Here is a 16,717-nt window from a genome sequence, read left to right on the forward strand (position 1 = left end):
GAACATTCTGTACTTCTGGACTTGTGATGGAACATTTCATATTATAAAGGATTTAATTCACAATACTTCCTCTAAATTTTCTCTTTGTAATTTAGAGAAATAAATTATTTTTAACGTCATTGGTTTTGTTTCTTTCTGTTACTTTGTTTAAGACCACAGAATTTTAACAGTTACTTGATAATATTAGGTAAAGAATACCAAATTATGATAAATAAATCTTTGATTTCCAAACCTCCCATTAAAATAACGTTTCCTGATTAAAAAATTATGCCTGCCCATCCCACCCACCCACTGATGAATTTGGTTTATTTAAAAATAACTGGTCTAAACATCGATCCATTGGAAGTAAGCATGATTAAAGATTGCACAATGTAAAGCAATGATGCATCAAAATATTTTACAAAAAGCACATGTAGGAGCAGTTACAAATTAAGCTTGTACCTATGCATTTCAACATCACACATATATATCTCTATATATATATATATATATATATATATATATATATATATATATATATATATATATATATGAAAATATGTATGAATAAAAGAATGACAAGACCTGACAAAATCAGTAGATTATGAATTGATAGCAAGATGGGGTTTTATGCAGATGAGATTCCATGAAAAAAAAAAAAAAATAACATAACTTCTGAAAAAGTTTCAAGACCTGGTAAGTAATTTTATGTTTGACATCAATGAATATTCAAATTCTTTGTTTAAAGGTTTGTAGATTATTCCTTACAACAGGATTAAAACAAGAAAATGAAAAGTTAAAATAGCAAAGAAAAAGAAGCACAAGATCATCTGTTCACTTTTTATACATGTTTTATTTTTAATTTGGAAAAAAACAGATATACACACACTCCTCTGAAATATTTACATATTACATGCCTGGTTCATTCATAAACAGACAGGCAGATAGCTAGATAGCTAGGTAAACAGACATATATGCACACACTTTGGTGAACTATTCATGTATCTACTTGTACACTTCATCAGCATAAAAAGCCATATAGATACATATATATTCACATTATCCTTTAAACAAATGACATACCTACATGCATATACAGTATTATTAATATGGAAAAAGATGCTCAAAAAATATAAAAACTCTCTCAAGAATGGTTTTTAAAATATGGGAACAATGAAATTTCACAACCAAATGTATTATCATATGATCTGAGCATACTGCAAGATACATATACGACTAAATGCCACTCTGCAATGAAGTACTCATCAATATGCATATGATAATTGTCATCTAACTTGTTTATCCCATTCCTTTCTGCCTGTAGAGTCCAATATCTCCATGGAGCACAGAATCAGCCAAACAATGATAGGATTAACTTCAGCATGTCTTTTGTCTTTGATGAGTGTTTCATTGAAAAGTTGACACTATTTATACCACAGGTATGGCAGCCTCATCAAAGTGGAACTATGGTTATACTCTAAGATTACAGTACACAGTCACTTGTATGTCAGTTCCAACTGCAAAATGCCCAGACTCAGCTCTGCTGTCACATAATGCACCTTCAAAACTGCTGCTAGTTTGTTAGGAGTAATTAAAAGAAAAAAAAAAAAAACCAGACCCCGATCTGCCAGTGCATTATATGATGGCAGATGTTAGCACTTGGACTAGAAGTATAAGTTGTTGTTGTAGGGTTTAACCCCATTTTTCAGTACAAGATAAGCTATACATGGCGGCCAGTATAAATGGTGGAGGAAGAACCGGGGAAAACCCCAGAAAGAACCACCAACCCATAAGAAGCTACTGGCAAGCTTTCTCACATACCCACATTGGCTGAATCCGAGACTCGAACCCACAGAGCCTGAGGTGAGATGGATGTGATCCATAACAGTGAGCGCTTTAGACCATTCGGGGCCCCCACCAGCACAAGCGAGTACATGTAGTATTCTAACCACAAAAACTTGGAATATTTGGTTCTCTATAATCATTCTGTATCATTTTATGAAAATAAGCCTACTCCAATCAACATGCACATATATTCTACATATTTATATGTAAGACTATTTTTGGCTACAGGCAATTTACACTGAACAGTGTATACATTACAAATAATAATATTATCTAATTAGGCATATATTTCTTTGTATCAAATTAACTTATGCAAAGATGCCCATAAACTTATATTGCAATCAAACTGACTTACAAAAAATTCATTTAGTAATAACGATGTATTCTACCACCGACCTTTACTCTGGTACTTTGAGGTTTAAAAAAAATCCAGGGAAAAGTAACTAATTTTCATTTATCATCTTCTGTGTTTTGCTACATTACACATGCTATAGCACCATTTTCTGGTTCATGCTGAGATGAAAGCCCCCCCCCCCCATAACATGTTTCTAAAGCTTATATAGATTAATAATGTCTTGTTTATTACAATAGAAAAATAATAAGCTCAGGACATCTTATAAAAATTTGATTAACACACAATAATACAAGCACATATAGATCAAATTAAGCAACAATTCTTCCATGTTTTGAGATAAATAATCAATATATTATTTTAAAATACCTAAAATTAATAACTGAATTACAAGACAGATCTATAGTCACACAATATTATCATATAACTGCAAAAACAGATCTAAAAGAAATTGGATCACACGTCGAATCATAGAGAGATGAACAAACAAATTCAAAACCAGATATGCTGTAGCTGTATGTATCAGATGGGGTTCTTTGGCCAATACTAGAGGAGTACTGATTCAGTGATTTAACTGATGCTTTTGTGTGTATTTGTGTGTGTGCTTATTTGATCATTTTTAGTTCTTGCTTGTTTGAATTTTCACAGTTGTAGTGAGAAAAAAAACATGGTTACTGTATATACCCACTTAAAAGTCCGCTCCAAATGCAAACTACATAGACCTAGATCTGCCGGCACATGAGACACAGGCAGATCAGGGTCTATGCAGTTTGTTAGAATTAGTACAACAAACACAGACCCTAATTCACTGGCACATTATGCAATGGCAGATCAGGTCCACGTTGTTTGCAGTTGAACTTATAAGCGAGTATATATGGTACGTGCTGGAAATGATGGATCAGTCATTTAAAAAAGTTTTCCCTCTTTATAATGTACCACCATTCCTGAAAACTACTAGTGATAAGTCCAGGAACCTTATGCTGAGGGATGTCATAACAGTACATGGAATAATACAAATAATATTTAGTGATGTGAAAATGTAAATTATGATTTTTTCTCATTAGCATGGAAAAAATCAAGGGGAATAATTAATATTGCAATGATAAAATAAAATTCATGCAATTTAGTTGGATTCATAGCAATGCTGTAAGAGGGACAGTGTTATAGTGAGCAGTGGTATACCAGAGAACCTTAACCATATTATAAGAGACAGAAGTATACTGAGGGTGGTATACCATTCTGTATGAGAAGCAGAATAGTGAGTGACGAGATAGTGAGGTGACCATATCCATGTTGTAAGAGAGTTGTAAACTAAGGTGGTATACCAAGCAGACTTTACCATGTTGCAAGAGACAGTTACATACTGCGTGGTGAGATAGTGAGGTGACCATATCCATGCTGTAAGAGAGACAGCAGTATACTAACAATGGTATACCAGGGGAACTTAATGATGTTTTAAGTGATAGTGGTATCCTGGGTGGTGAGATAGTGAGGTGATCATATATATGTTGGAAGAGGGACAGTGGTATAAAGGGTTGTGAGATAGTGAGGTGACCATATCCACATTATAAGAGACAGTGGTATAGAGTGGTGAGGTGGTGATACCCAAGATGTAATAGGGAAAGCAGTATACTCTGTGGTGAGATGACCACTGTATTGCCTCGTACTGTACTGACTTTAGTTCAGGGTCTAAAGATCGAACTGTACAATTATCAAATCTAGTCTAGTTGTGGGCAGTAAATCGTTTGATTGTAGACAGTATATTATCATATACAACTAAGAAACTAGTAAAAATATGAATTCCTCAAAAATTACAAACACAACAATCTTAGGAATAAAATTTAACAGCGATTACAAATATACATAGTGTATTCTTATATATTTTATATTATGAGAATATAAACTAAATTTATACATTTAACACAAAAAAATCAAATATACAAATATAAATGTTTTCTCTCTCACTCTGTATATGTATTTTCATAGGTAAGACATCACAGGTTTTAAAATGTAAAATTTGTACAATACCTTCATTGTACATATCCCTTTACATGATAAAATAATGATAAGAAAAGCAAGGAATATGTTTTGTTGCATTGGTTACATTCTCTCTGGTGACAATATCAGTGTTGTAATCAAGCTACAGATAAAATTGTTTTTGGTGGTTACAAGTGACAACTGCTGCTTTTATAGGGAATATGCAAATGATGAAATCAAAATAAATCTTGGTTACCATATTTCTTTTCTATAAAATTTCACCATCATACATTATGGGAAATCAAATCAATTCAAGTTTATATGCATTATTTTTTTTAATCTCGGCCAATTAAAACCACTTAAATAAGTGCTTGCAAACATCAGGGCCATTCATACAAGAGAAACAGGCAAGATAAATGGCCTCTTCTTTGATGTATTACACTGTACCACAACACTTTGCTTACAGCAAACTCAAACACAAAAACTTGCCTCCAACTGAATGCTTTTTTTTATGACTGCAGTATCCAATTTGACACAGTTTTACCCATAAGTTTACTATATTTAAAATTTTGCCAAAAAATGATGTAGTGTACCAGGCACACTTAAGTACTGTATGTACCTGCTTATGAGTCACAGTACAAACTGCACAGACCCAGATCTGCTGCTTCATGATGCACCATCAGTTCTGGATCAGTGCAGTTTGTTAGGAGTAACCAGTAGAACAAACAACACAAACCCTGGTCTGCAGGCCCATTATGCTATGGTAGATCAGGATCTTTGTTGTTTGCAATCTGTCTCAACTTAAAGTAAGTACACATGGCAGTACCTATATCCTGGTTGTCAATCTACAGTCTGTCTTTTGTTCCTTCAAAACTTTAAATCTTGTGAATACCTGACACACACTGGTAAGGTCAGTAATTATTTAAAGTCAGTGATAATTTAGTTTACAGGATAGATTAAAGTGAACAGGATAAAGCAATCCTGTGTGCAAAATAAATATGGGAGAGAACATATACACAGATTCAATGATTTTGCTGAATAATGCACAGAAAGCAATCTTAATAATAATAATAATAATAATAATAACAAAAACAACAACAATAGTATTTGATGCATGGTATTTGTTCAGAAAGCAATTCTGAAAGGTGTCCCAGCGTATATAGGTCACCCCTGTACAAAAAACAGTTTTGCCTTTTCCCATGAGTGGCTGTTAAAGACAGGTTTAACTATATCTCATATCACATGCTGAGATGGTACTCTGATCTCTAATGGGGTGGAATGAAGGTAGGCATGGTGGCAGAGTGGAGGAATCCCTTCCTCTGCTTCTGTTTTCGTTGTTCTGTCATCTGAAATTGGTAAACCACAGTCTTGTATTAAACACAGGGCGCTCCTTCCAATACACTGATTTACTATTTAAACAGGACAAATAATGCAGAATCAAGGTATTTTGTTTCGAGATCTAATATAAAAATTACCACGGAATGGATAAATTAAGAATGTAAAGCCAACATGCAATTGTGTAATACAATAACAAAGAGAAAGTAATCTTGAAATGACCACAAGCACCAACTGTGTTCCCATAAAATTACTTATAAAAATTTTGAAACAGAGGAATCAGATTTACAACTACATTAAATATGAACATTTTTTTGAAACAAGTTTGTATATAAAAAGTTTTTCTTAGTAATCCAGGGAGCAGAAAATACATAACTTTTTACTCTCATTGACCAAAACATCTAGATATTAAAAAAGAACCACTTTTCACTGTCCTGATAATTCATGTACTAGTGAAAATTATCATTCTTTCCAAATATTTTGCCAGAAAAAATAATATACAGTAAAGCTCACACGATTTTTCTAAACTCTACGCTTTGAGGTGGAGGAATAAATCCCCCACTTTTGCTCCATGTTAATGTTTGGCCGTGGAGAGATAAATACCTACAAATCACTACCATGTCTCAGCAGGCAGACTGATGGTAAATCCACTGTGGCAGGAATGGTTGACATTACTGACTGACAGTTGAAGTGCCAATGAATAAAGACCACAATCGAAAGACTGCAACGTCAAGAGTGATTTACCTACAGTTTCCGTTTAAAGAATCAGTCATCCTTATTTTGATCGTATATGTGGATAATATAAAAAAAAATTGCAAAAGCTTTGCATAGTCAGTACATGTACAATTAGAAAAGATTGATTGATCTTGCAATAATTTTATGGCTTTACTTTGTTCAAAGAATTGTGAACAAACTTGCATACACCTTGTAGAGCCTCTTTTGAACAGCATAAATTTATCATATGGTTCCTAAGGAATAATAATCTTATGAAACATGGACAACTAAATTCCAAACTGACAACCTCTTTTGCTTTAACCCCCACCCAACCAAACAAACAGAAAACACTAAATTTACACTGAAATGCAAGCCATTTACTTAGTAAAATTACAAATGGAATAATGTCGGAACAAAACAACTGCTTTTAAGTATTTACCCCCACTTTAGAAAAATAATGGTCTCTCCCTAATAAAGACTTGACTACAGCCGATGTTTACCGAAATCATGGCAGTGATCATTTTCAACACTATAAATAAATACTGACCAGGAAATAGCAGAAAAAAAAATGTCAGTTTCAGCTTGGGAACTGTTTTTACTGTATGAAGGCATCTGCCTTGGCATGTCATAATAGCCCCAATTATGGTCCAATCCTTAACAATGGAAATTTGATAATTGTTCATAATATTAATCTAAATTCAACTTATTGCTGACATGAATAATAATAATAAGAAAACTGTCAAATCTCAGATTTCGGAGATTTTAATTTCCAATACATTTTATTTCAATTTCCAATTGAATCAAGTTCTAATACTGAGCTTGTTTCATAACATGCCTTTGAAAACAAATTGTTATCTAACAAATTACAGGCATATATTCATATTATATTGCTTCTAAAACTCTGAAAGGCAATCTATACTGTCCTTCAAAAAATGCCTGAATTAAGCTCGACACTGCCACCTCATACATGGCAATGATTGCTCTAAATAAGTGAATAAGCCAAAATCAATTAGACTGGTTCAAGAATTTAATTATGGAATAAAGATAATACAGTAAAACCTGTTATGAGAGACCGCCCCTTCTGCCAACCAAAAGTGGTCTCTCAAGACAGGTGGTCTCTCATAAGAGGTGTGTGAAAATGGACTGGTTTTCAGGGTCAATAGTTAGCATTGTTGAAAAATAATTAATACCCATACTCACTGTACATGTATCATATCCTTTATTCATGAATCTTGTTAAATAATGCATGCATTCCTCTCAAAATATCTTTATATAATAAAAATATACATCTATCAAACAACGAGAATAAAATTTATATTTCAACATCACATTAATATGTACAAAAAATGAACAGTTAGATATGATGTATATATCTTATTTTATACACTTATTCACTGTTTTTTTTAAAAGAAATCCATTATACTTCTTTGTTGACATGTTTTACTCAGCTCTTTGGTCTGAAGATGTATCTCAATTATTGCCTTTTCCTGAATCAACTTTCCACTTACTGGTATGTTTTTACTCCTTGCAACACAAAACCACTCCCATACTCGCTCGTTCAGATCTCCGTAAACTGTCCGTCGTGCCGTGGCATATTTCCTCTGTGCTTGTGCACCTTTCTGCCATTCGTTTCTAATGGACTTCTTGTCTTTGATTACATTTTGAACTTGCGTTTTACCGACGCTTTATCCTGACTGCTATTTTGCGAGTGGTCTCACCTTTTTCGTTTCTTTCAATGACATTAATCCTTTCTTCCAGTGTTAAAATTTTTCTTTTTTTCAGCGGAGATTCTGCCGTTGTTATTAGTGTTGACGTTATAAAGACTATAGGTTTTGATCAGGTTTTGGGGAATTGTGGAATAAATATATATTATGTACCAATGAATGAAACCAAAAGACATAATTAACTCATCAGGAAACAATACCGTACATTTATTTAAATCAACAGCGTTATAGCTCGATAAACAAATGTTCCGACCATCTGCACCCACGTAAACAGATTGTGGCTTGGTGAAACACTAACAAAAGAAATAAAAAATAATTTTAAAAAAATCCGGAAATGATTCTCACTTACTAGTATTAAAGACAATGAGCTCATTCACCCTCCAGGCATTATGGATTAACTGGAAAGCAAACGACGTACTCAAACCAACATTGAAGCCCTTCTAAACGATTTCTCACTTGGACATAAGGACTACCGGCGTTTTGTGAATTTTCATACAGATAAAGAAAAATTACAAACCTCTAAATTGACTGCGTATATCCATCATTACTCCCTTTGATGTTACTCGTACTGGCTATTCACATGACTGCGGCACTACAATGGCGGTTAGTGACATGTACTTTAGTCTGGTTTACTGCAGTTTACAAAACGACACCGTACGCTGGAGTTGTAAATTTCACAAAACTGGTACTGTAGCAAGACAAATTATTTTTAAATACTTTATTAGAGCAATCTTTGCTATTTTTGCCGTCTTTGTTACAAAGGATTAAATGATGGTTAGAGGTGTTTATCCCGATATATGGTTGTTCAACTATACTGTTATTTAATGTGCACTTTGTTTGCATACTACATTTATCCCGAGCTCTAGTGTTTACAAAGGATTAAGTTCAGGTCAGTGGTGTCAATCTGTTTTGATTTTTTGGCGATGCGGTCGTTCATAGCAGTGTCAAAATGCATATTTTGCCAAGAAATCGCGGTCGCTGGTCGCGTTCAGCAGGTGGTCGTTCATAACAGAGCGTTTATATAGTAAAATCGATCCGTGCATTACGATTGCGGTCGGACATGACAGGTGGTCGCTCATAGCAGAGGTCGCTCATGACAGGTTTTACTGTATAATGATAGTGTAGGTATGGAAACAGAAAATTGCATCCAAAATGAGGTTATTAAGTGGAAATCTACCACTGAATAAAAAGGAGTTGAGAAGGCCTTTTGAGACTTATGTGTCAAAGACGTTGACTTCTTTATTACAAATAAATGAATACATAGTCTGGCTTAATGGAAAAAGGCAAATAAAGACAATAACCTGCACACATGTTGTTAACTGACTTTACAATTGTCAAAAAGCTTCATTAATTAATTCCATGCATTGTCTTAAGATAAAAGGATGCATTTCCTTCATCATCAAATTTACCAAGCTCACGATCCCCACTGTTTAGGTTACTGCATGATCACAAGTTGAGGAGGGTGTCAGCTGTTTTTAGTGGTGCTAGCTGACCATACATCAGTTAATTTATATAATACTTAGGATCGTCAATGTGGTTTTACTCTCTGATGGTGGTCTGTGCAATCACTTATTTTTAAGTACAGGTTAAACATTCTTTCACTTATGTCCCAACTCCATACTTTAATTTTTCATCAGCTCTAAAAAGTGTACTTAAGTGTCCCAAAATTGTTTTGCACTAATAAAAATTATCACAAGTTTGTTTTTAAGAAAAGTGAAGTGTCTGGATATCTAGGTCAATGAGAGTGTATCATGCTCTCCAGATTGCCAAAAAAGTCAAAAGCTTACCATAACAAAAATTTAAGAGCTAAAATACATCGCACCGAGTTATAAATCTATCCTACTGTAGTACACCTAAGGTAGAATGAAAAGGAAATAACTCTTAAAGGTATTCCCTTTCATTATTTGAAAGCATACACTTGTGAATACAGAATTCTGCATTAATTTGCAAAATTTTAAAGATTGTTGCTGTTGTTGTGGAGTTTAATGCCATTTTTCAGTATTAATGGTGGAGGAAGAACCCAGAAAAACCCCGGAAAGAACCACCAACCCACAAGAAGCTACTGGCAAGCTTTCTCACATACCACACTGGCTGAATCCGAGATTCGAACCCACGCAGACAGAGGTGAGATGGCAGTGATCCGTAACAGAGAGTGCTTTAGACCACTCCAGGGCCCCTTTAAAGATTGTAATTATAGTCTTACCTGTTCTTTGAGATCACTGAGCTGTTGTGATAGCTGTCCGATGAGAATGTTTGTGCTGTCTAATTGGGCCTGCAGATTTCGCAGCTCATTCTGCTCCCCATCACCCTCATTGGCTGTCAGAGACATTGCCCGCATCCTAGGGAACCAGTCAATGTTTTTCTCCTAAATAAAGAAACGTGTATTAAGTGAGGTTTTCTTGATTTTATCAGGACTTCTATCATCGGTGGGTTACAGTTTAAAAGTAAATGCAGTAAAACCTATAAATAATGGAAATTTGATGGAACCATCAACTTTGTTCTCTGTCACAGGCATTAAAACATAAACTAAATGCATAAACAAAAGTTTTTTTTATTGTTGCCCTGTCCTTTATAATGAGATATTCTATACTGGTTTCACTGGATAATCATACAATATAATTAATGAAAACTGAAAATTCAAAAGTATCCAGTGATTGACCTAAAACTGCAATGTGCAAACTTACAACCCACCCAAAGAAAAATATTTATTTAATAGATGATCAGTTGTTTTTTGCAATTATGTTTTAATAGAACCTGCATCTATAATTTATGCATACATTTTGCCCAAGTGTGTTACAATAAATAAATAAAATAACATTTTATAACTAAACACATGCAAATGTACATACTTTAACTTTCTCTGAAACATAACTTTCTGGCCCAGTGAACTCTGTTGACTTTTTCACTTTGACAAGCACAATGAAGTTTAAATAGTGCCACATGTTGTGCTCAAATTTGATGTGTTCCTCAAATGAAACAGATTTATTATCAAATGCTGATCTTTGTAAACCTGCAAAGAAAAATAACATGTAAGAAAATCAATGCAATCTTTCCAAGCCTTAAATGCATACATGTCAACCCACCTAGGGGTATCAGCATACCAGTAATTATTGCTATTGCATTGTGGCAAAAAAGCATAATTTGGGCATAAAGAGTGAAATCTATATATTACATGCCATAATTACAGCACATATGAAAAAGATACAATTTTATGACTAACCAGGTTCTGCAGCTGGTCAAAATTCTTGTCACAAAGGGCAAAATCCATATGGATTAGAAACAGAATACAAACACAAAATATAATGAAAAATGATTTACATTCAGCAATAACTTCAACCAGTCAACATGTGTAACTTTCACTGAATGACCGTGAACAGGAATTCTGCAATGATGATGGTCAGTGCTCAGAGTGCTATATTACATTACTCTCAAATTCTTCTTTTAGAGTTTGAAAAGCAGTGTTGATTTGTCACTTTTTTTTATCTGACATCTTTTGAAGTTTAAAAAGATCCATTTGCTCTAACATTTTCCATCATATAACATCCACAACTTACACCGCAAAGCATTTCACTTAACGTCTGGCACCATCTAAAAATAAAAATCTAGACTGGTTCACTAACCAACTAGCTTATCAACAAAATGAATCTGTTTGAGGCAAAGGTCACTGATGAAGAAACCCATCTGTTTTCTTGGAAATAAACAGCAAATAAAGAAAGTGATCTTATGCTATTCTTACACATCAGTCACCCTTTAAAGAAAATTCTCAAATGAATGTGAGGTGTATTAAAAAGATAATAATAAAATGCCAAAAACAATTTTTTATTACTTTAGTTTTAGATCTCCCAGAAAACGTAATTTGGTGAAAAAAAGCACAATGATTACACCAAAAGCATAGTGGCTGGCATGTATGTAAATGCATCTATATCATCTGCATCCACACAACAAACAACAATAATAACGAGCATAAAATACTGAAAGTATTAAAGTGCATTTTGTCTTTCAAGAATCAGATTTCCAGTTTGAAGCCTTAAATGTATCTGAACGATCTTTCCAAGCCTTATATGTATATATACAATCTTACTAAGCCTTAAATGTATCAATAGAATCTTTCCAAGCCTTTTATATATATATATATATATATATATATATATATATATATATATATATATATATATATATATATACACACATACACACACAATCTTACCAAGCCTTAAATGTATCTAAACGACCTCTCCAAGCCTTAAATGTATCTAAACTACCTCTCCAAGCCTTAAATGTATCAAAACTACCTTTCCTGGCCTTAAATGTATCTCAACTACATTTCCAAGTCTTAAATCTATCTAAACAATCTTACCAAGCCTTAAATGTATATATATACAATCTTTCCAAGCCCATAATGTATCCCGTACAGAAATTTCTTATGGATTCTGTATGGAATACTTATGGAATCCGTATGGAATAGATATGGACTGAAAAACTTATGGAATCAGACAATTTATTCCATATCAATTCCATAAGTACTTCACAGCAAGTGAAAATTCCATATGGAATAAAGTTGCAACTTTAATCCATAAGCACTTTTTTCCATATGGAAATCAGGCTCGTGTGTTATAGCATCATGGAAAATTCTCTCTGACGACTTAATAACTAAACTATCTGATTAAAATAGAAATGTTGGTGGGAGTTTGTGTACCTGTATATGTCAGTGTAGCTGATGTGGAAGGATGAATATATACTCATAAATTTTAAGAAACACATGTCAGTTTTCTTTAATTTATTTCCACAGATGTTTAAAAACAAAGACATGACCAAAATAATAGGGAAAATGTAAGCATGATCAGAAATTTAATATTAAAATACAATCATAGATGAATCTTTGGTGCAAGGTAGATTTTGGGCTTGATCTAATGTTTATTCTGAAAAGTAATTTTTTTGGCTTCCTATTAAAATATGCTCTACAAAAATCATGCCCTAGTGAAAATGTGACTTAAATTTCAGCAAAATCAATGAACATTTCTTGACATTCACTCAAATGTCCATTTTCACTAAAATCATGGTATTTTAGGAGATTTTACCAAAATTTAAGAAAATATCAGTGAAATTTTGTGATTGAAATTTCACTGATTCTGCCAACATTTCTGAAAATATTAGTGGGAATTTTTATTGAAATTTCACTGAGAGTTTGTCAAAAATTCTAAAAATATAGTGATATTTTGTGATTGCAAAATCACTGAAATTTAAGTTTAAAAAATATAAATAAGATATAATAAAATTTATTTTTGTTTCTTGTACAATTTGATTGATTTTCAGCAGCATTTATATTCCCTGTTTCTGATAGCTGTAATTGTATTGTTTATTTTGGGAATAATAACTTCTTTCCACATCTTTCTGTATTATATTTCTTTATCAAATTTTGTTATTGTTGTTGTTGTACTTTTTTAAACTTAAACTGGATTTAACTGCCCTCAAACAAGTTTTCTTGTTTTCGGTTCTGAATCAGAATTTCGCTTTTCTCCTGACCTGAATCTGATTTTCCTCGATATGGACCCTTTTTTTAATATCGTCTCCGAAACTTTTTTTAAATAATGCTCTATCCAGTCCCATTCCGCAACGGGCTTTCTAATAAGTATTTATTCCGTTTATTATTTAAAGGATGATCAATGTAAAGAGCTTTCTGATTGGTCAAAATTTTGTATTTGTCCAATGAGTCATTGCATAATGGAAACTGATGGGAATGCTAAACATGGCGATTCGAGCGGGATACGAGTTTGAATAACCATTTGAAAAATGTGCGGCAAAGAGAATAGCTTGAATCAAAGTCGATGGGAGCATAATTGGTCAGTGTGTATGAAAACTGAACGCCAGGATTAGCATTTCGCTTTTTGTGCCATAACAGCTCTACAGTAGGGGCTAACTTGCTAAATAGGACAAGGAATTGAACCAGGATGATTTCGAAGTTATATAACTCAAAACTGATTAACTTCCAGGATGAATTTAAGGAGGACAAAGATTAGATCACTGGTGGAATTCTTGTGAAATACCCATGTCTATCAAAGATGGTCATATCTTTGCGGAATTTTCTTGGCCCATGTAGAATCGTCGTTCAATATCGTGAGGCATTATTGTGTATATTATCTAAATATTCTAAGTGTGTTGGAATTCAGTGTAAAATAAGAGTACTTCTATCATGATAAACGTTTGTCACGCTGCATATTGAACAAGGACTAATTCAAGAGACCACAACAGCATCATAGTTTGTACATTAATAAAAAATCAAGTTGCAGTACAAGTGACATAGCAGGCTTTTAGCATTTCTTTTCATGTCTCAAATGGATGCTTTTCTGTAATTTTGCATTATTTTCACAGTTGAATTTTTCAATGCAGATTAATATTTTATATATGTTTATGTGTTCACAGATGCCTGTGCATATATTCTAGGCTTGATACTTTGATTTTTAAAATCACTTAATTATTTAGTGTCAAGCCAGATTCTTCACATCATGTTGTATATACTATAAATATTGTACATAACAGATATGCCTCAAGGTAGATTAGTTCTGCAATTAAGTTACCTTCTCTAAATAAAGTCATTATTATTATTAATTTTGTTATTATTATTAACTCCCATATCTCTTGCCTTGGATGTCATATAATTACAACATCTGTAAAAAAAAATCATGCAAACTTAATATCACCTTGGTTAATAAAGTCCTGTTTAAGTCATATTCATTATTAATCTGAAACCTTCTGAAATGTATGAAAAACTTCTGAAACTTCAGTAAAATACTATACAATGATCAAAACTGTAGTGAAATCTCACAAACGTTTTAGTTAAATATTTGTGAAATCTCACCAGACTTTTCAGTGAAATGAAAAAGACTTAAGTGATGCCATCATGGATTAGGCTTTGTATGCGAGAAAGAAAATAAGGACAAGAAAAACCTAAATCTTATTTGATAATGTCTGTCAAAATAAAATTTATATCCATTTTAAAAATTATGGTGAAATATTCATCATTGATTCCCAATAATGTCTAAGAATCATTAGGCAGTTTAATAGAAATCTGAAGCAGATTTTTTTATGGTTTAGACAGAAAGTACTTAAAAAACCCGTCTGAAATCCGCCTTAAGTAAGCCTGGAAATTTTTGTACGGGATGAACTATTACCAAATTCCATATGAACTATTTACAAATTCCATATGGAACATTTACAAATTCCATATGGTATATTTGCCAACTCCATATGGACTATTCACAAATTCCATATGGAGTATTGCAAAATTCCATATGGATTATTCACAAATTCCATATGGATTATTGCCAAATTCCATATGGAATTTTAATTTTATTCCATATGGACAACCTACAAATCTCATGGACTAATTAGCATATTCCATAAGATTTTCCATACGGAGTACGTACAGAGTCCATAACATTTCCATATGGATACACTGAAATCCATAAGAGTGCTTTAACTATAGAATAGAAATGTCCATATGGATATTTCTGTAAAAGTACGTATGGATTCCATAACCATTCCATGTGGAAAATTTCGTACAGGATACAATCTTACCAAGCCCTAAATGTATACAATCTTTCCAAGCACTAAATGCATACAATCTTACCAAGCCCTAAATGTATACAATCTTTCCAAGCCCTAAATGTATACAATCTTTCCAAGATCTAAATGTATACAATGCTACCAAGCCTTAAATGTATATATATAATCTTTCCAAGCCCTAAATGTATACAATCTTACCAAGCCTTAAATGTACATATAGAATCTTACCAAGCCTTATATATATATATATATATATATATATATATATATATATATATATATATATATATATATACACACAATCCTACCAAGCATTAAATGTATCTAAAAAACCTTTCCAAGCCTTAAATGTAGCCATTGTGGATCTCTAAAACAGCGTGTGTGATTTAGATTTTTAACATAGCTTTAACAATTTTCCAATCATATCACTACGATGTCTGCAGTGTGGCAGTTTAAAGTGATGTCTAGCACTGAGGCATCATGCCGCAGACATGTAGCATGACCAGGCAGCTGCTAGTAACATTTTCAGAAGTCTTTGGTATGACTTGGCCAAGGTTCGAACCCATGACCTTCCGCATCTGGGGCACTCGCTCTAACAACTAGGTCACCAGAGTGGTCTGATCTCTAAAACAGAGTAAAATTTATGGTAAATTGTCTCTATACATTTTATATTTGTAGGATTTTCTGGAATCTCCAGAATTTTGCATCCATTTTTTTACTTCTATCCCTCTGCATAGGAAACAAAATCCCCAGGATGTTATGCAGTATAATAAATAATTATAAGGCAACATTTCAAAATACAGAACGATAATTTGTAGCCAATTCGGCTTTGAAATGGGTGCGCATAAAATGACTTTATTCATGTCCAGTCCAGGACTTTTTATTTCCTGGCAAGGAAATGTGCATAAAACTGATGTTTCAAAGCTGCTCAAGGAAACCACTGGCAGCTGGAAGTATGTTTTTATTCAAAATCTCTGAATTTTCGTTTAATCACCAGCATTTTCAAATTGCATCGCTAGTGCTTTACTTGTCAACAGGTATGAATCTTATGAAATTGCTTTGCTATTTCTGACCCTTCTTATGTTGCTTTTATTAAAGCCATATAATTTCTAAAATTCAATAAAGAGAATTGGTATTGTTGTTGTTGTCGTAGGGTTTAATGCCACTTTTCACCATTAGATATGTTATACATGGCGGCCAGTGTAAATGATGGAGGAAGATTTTGTTG

General features: G+C 33.1%; 1 protein-coding gene across 8 annotated transcripts in view; it reads right to left on the minus strand.

Annotated features, from left to right (window-relative positions):
* Positions 1–812: 812 nt before the first annotated feature.
* Positions 813–16,717, minus strand: part of LOC149789196 (inositol 1,4,5-trisphosphate-gated calcium channel ITPR1-like) — a 346,253-nt gene continuing 330,348 nt past the window's right edge. For all 8 annotated transcript variants that reach the window (XM_089975354.1, XM_089975359.1, XM_089975357.1 and 5 more), the window contains 3 exons: positions 10,776–10,936; positions 10,130–10,291; positions 813–5,499 (listed from right to left, as the gene is read on the minus strand). In XM_089975354.1, coding sequence (XP_089831480.1) covers positions 5,419–5,499; positions 10,130–10,291; positions 10,776–10,936 — 404 coding nt within the window. In that variant the 3' untranslated portion in view covers positions 813–5,418. The remainder of the gene's footprint in view (positions 5,500–10,129; positions 10,292–10,775; positions 10,937–16,717) is intronic.

This window comes from Sinohyriopsis cumingii, chromosome 11, assembly GCF_028554795.1.
Source record: "Sinohyriopsis cumingii isolate HCF-2022 chromosome 11, ASM2855479v2, whole genome shotgun sequence".
In the NCBI taxonomy this organism is placed as follows: domain Eukaryota; kingdom Metazoa; phylum Mollusca; class Bivalvia; order Unionida; family Unionidae; genus Sinohyriopsis; species Sinohyriopsis cumingii.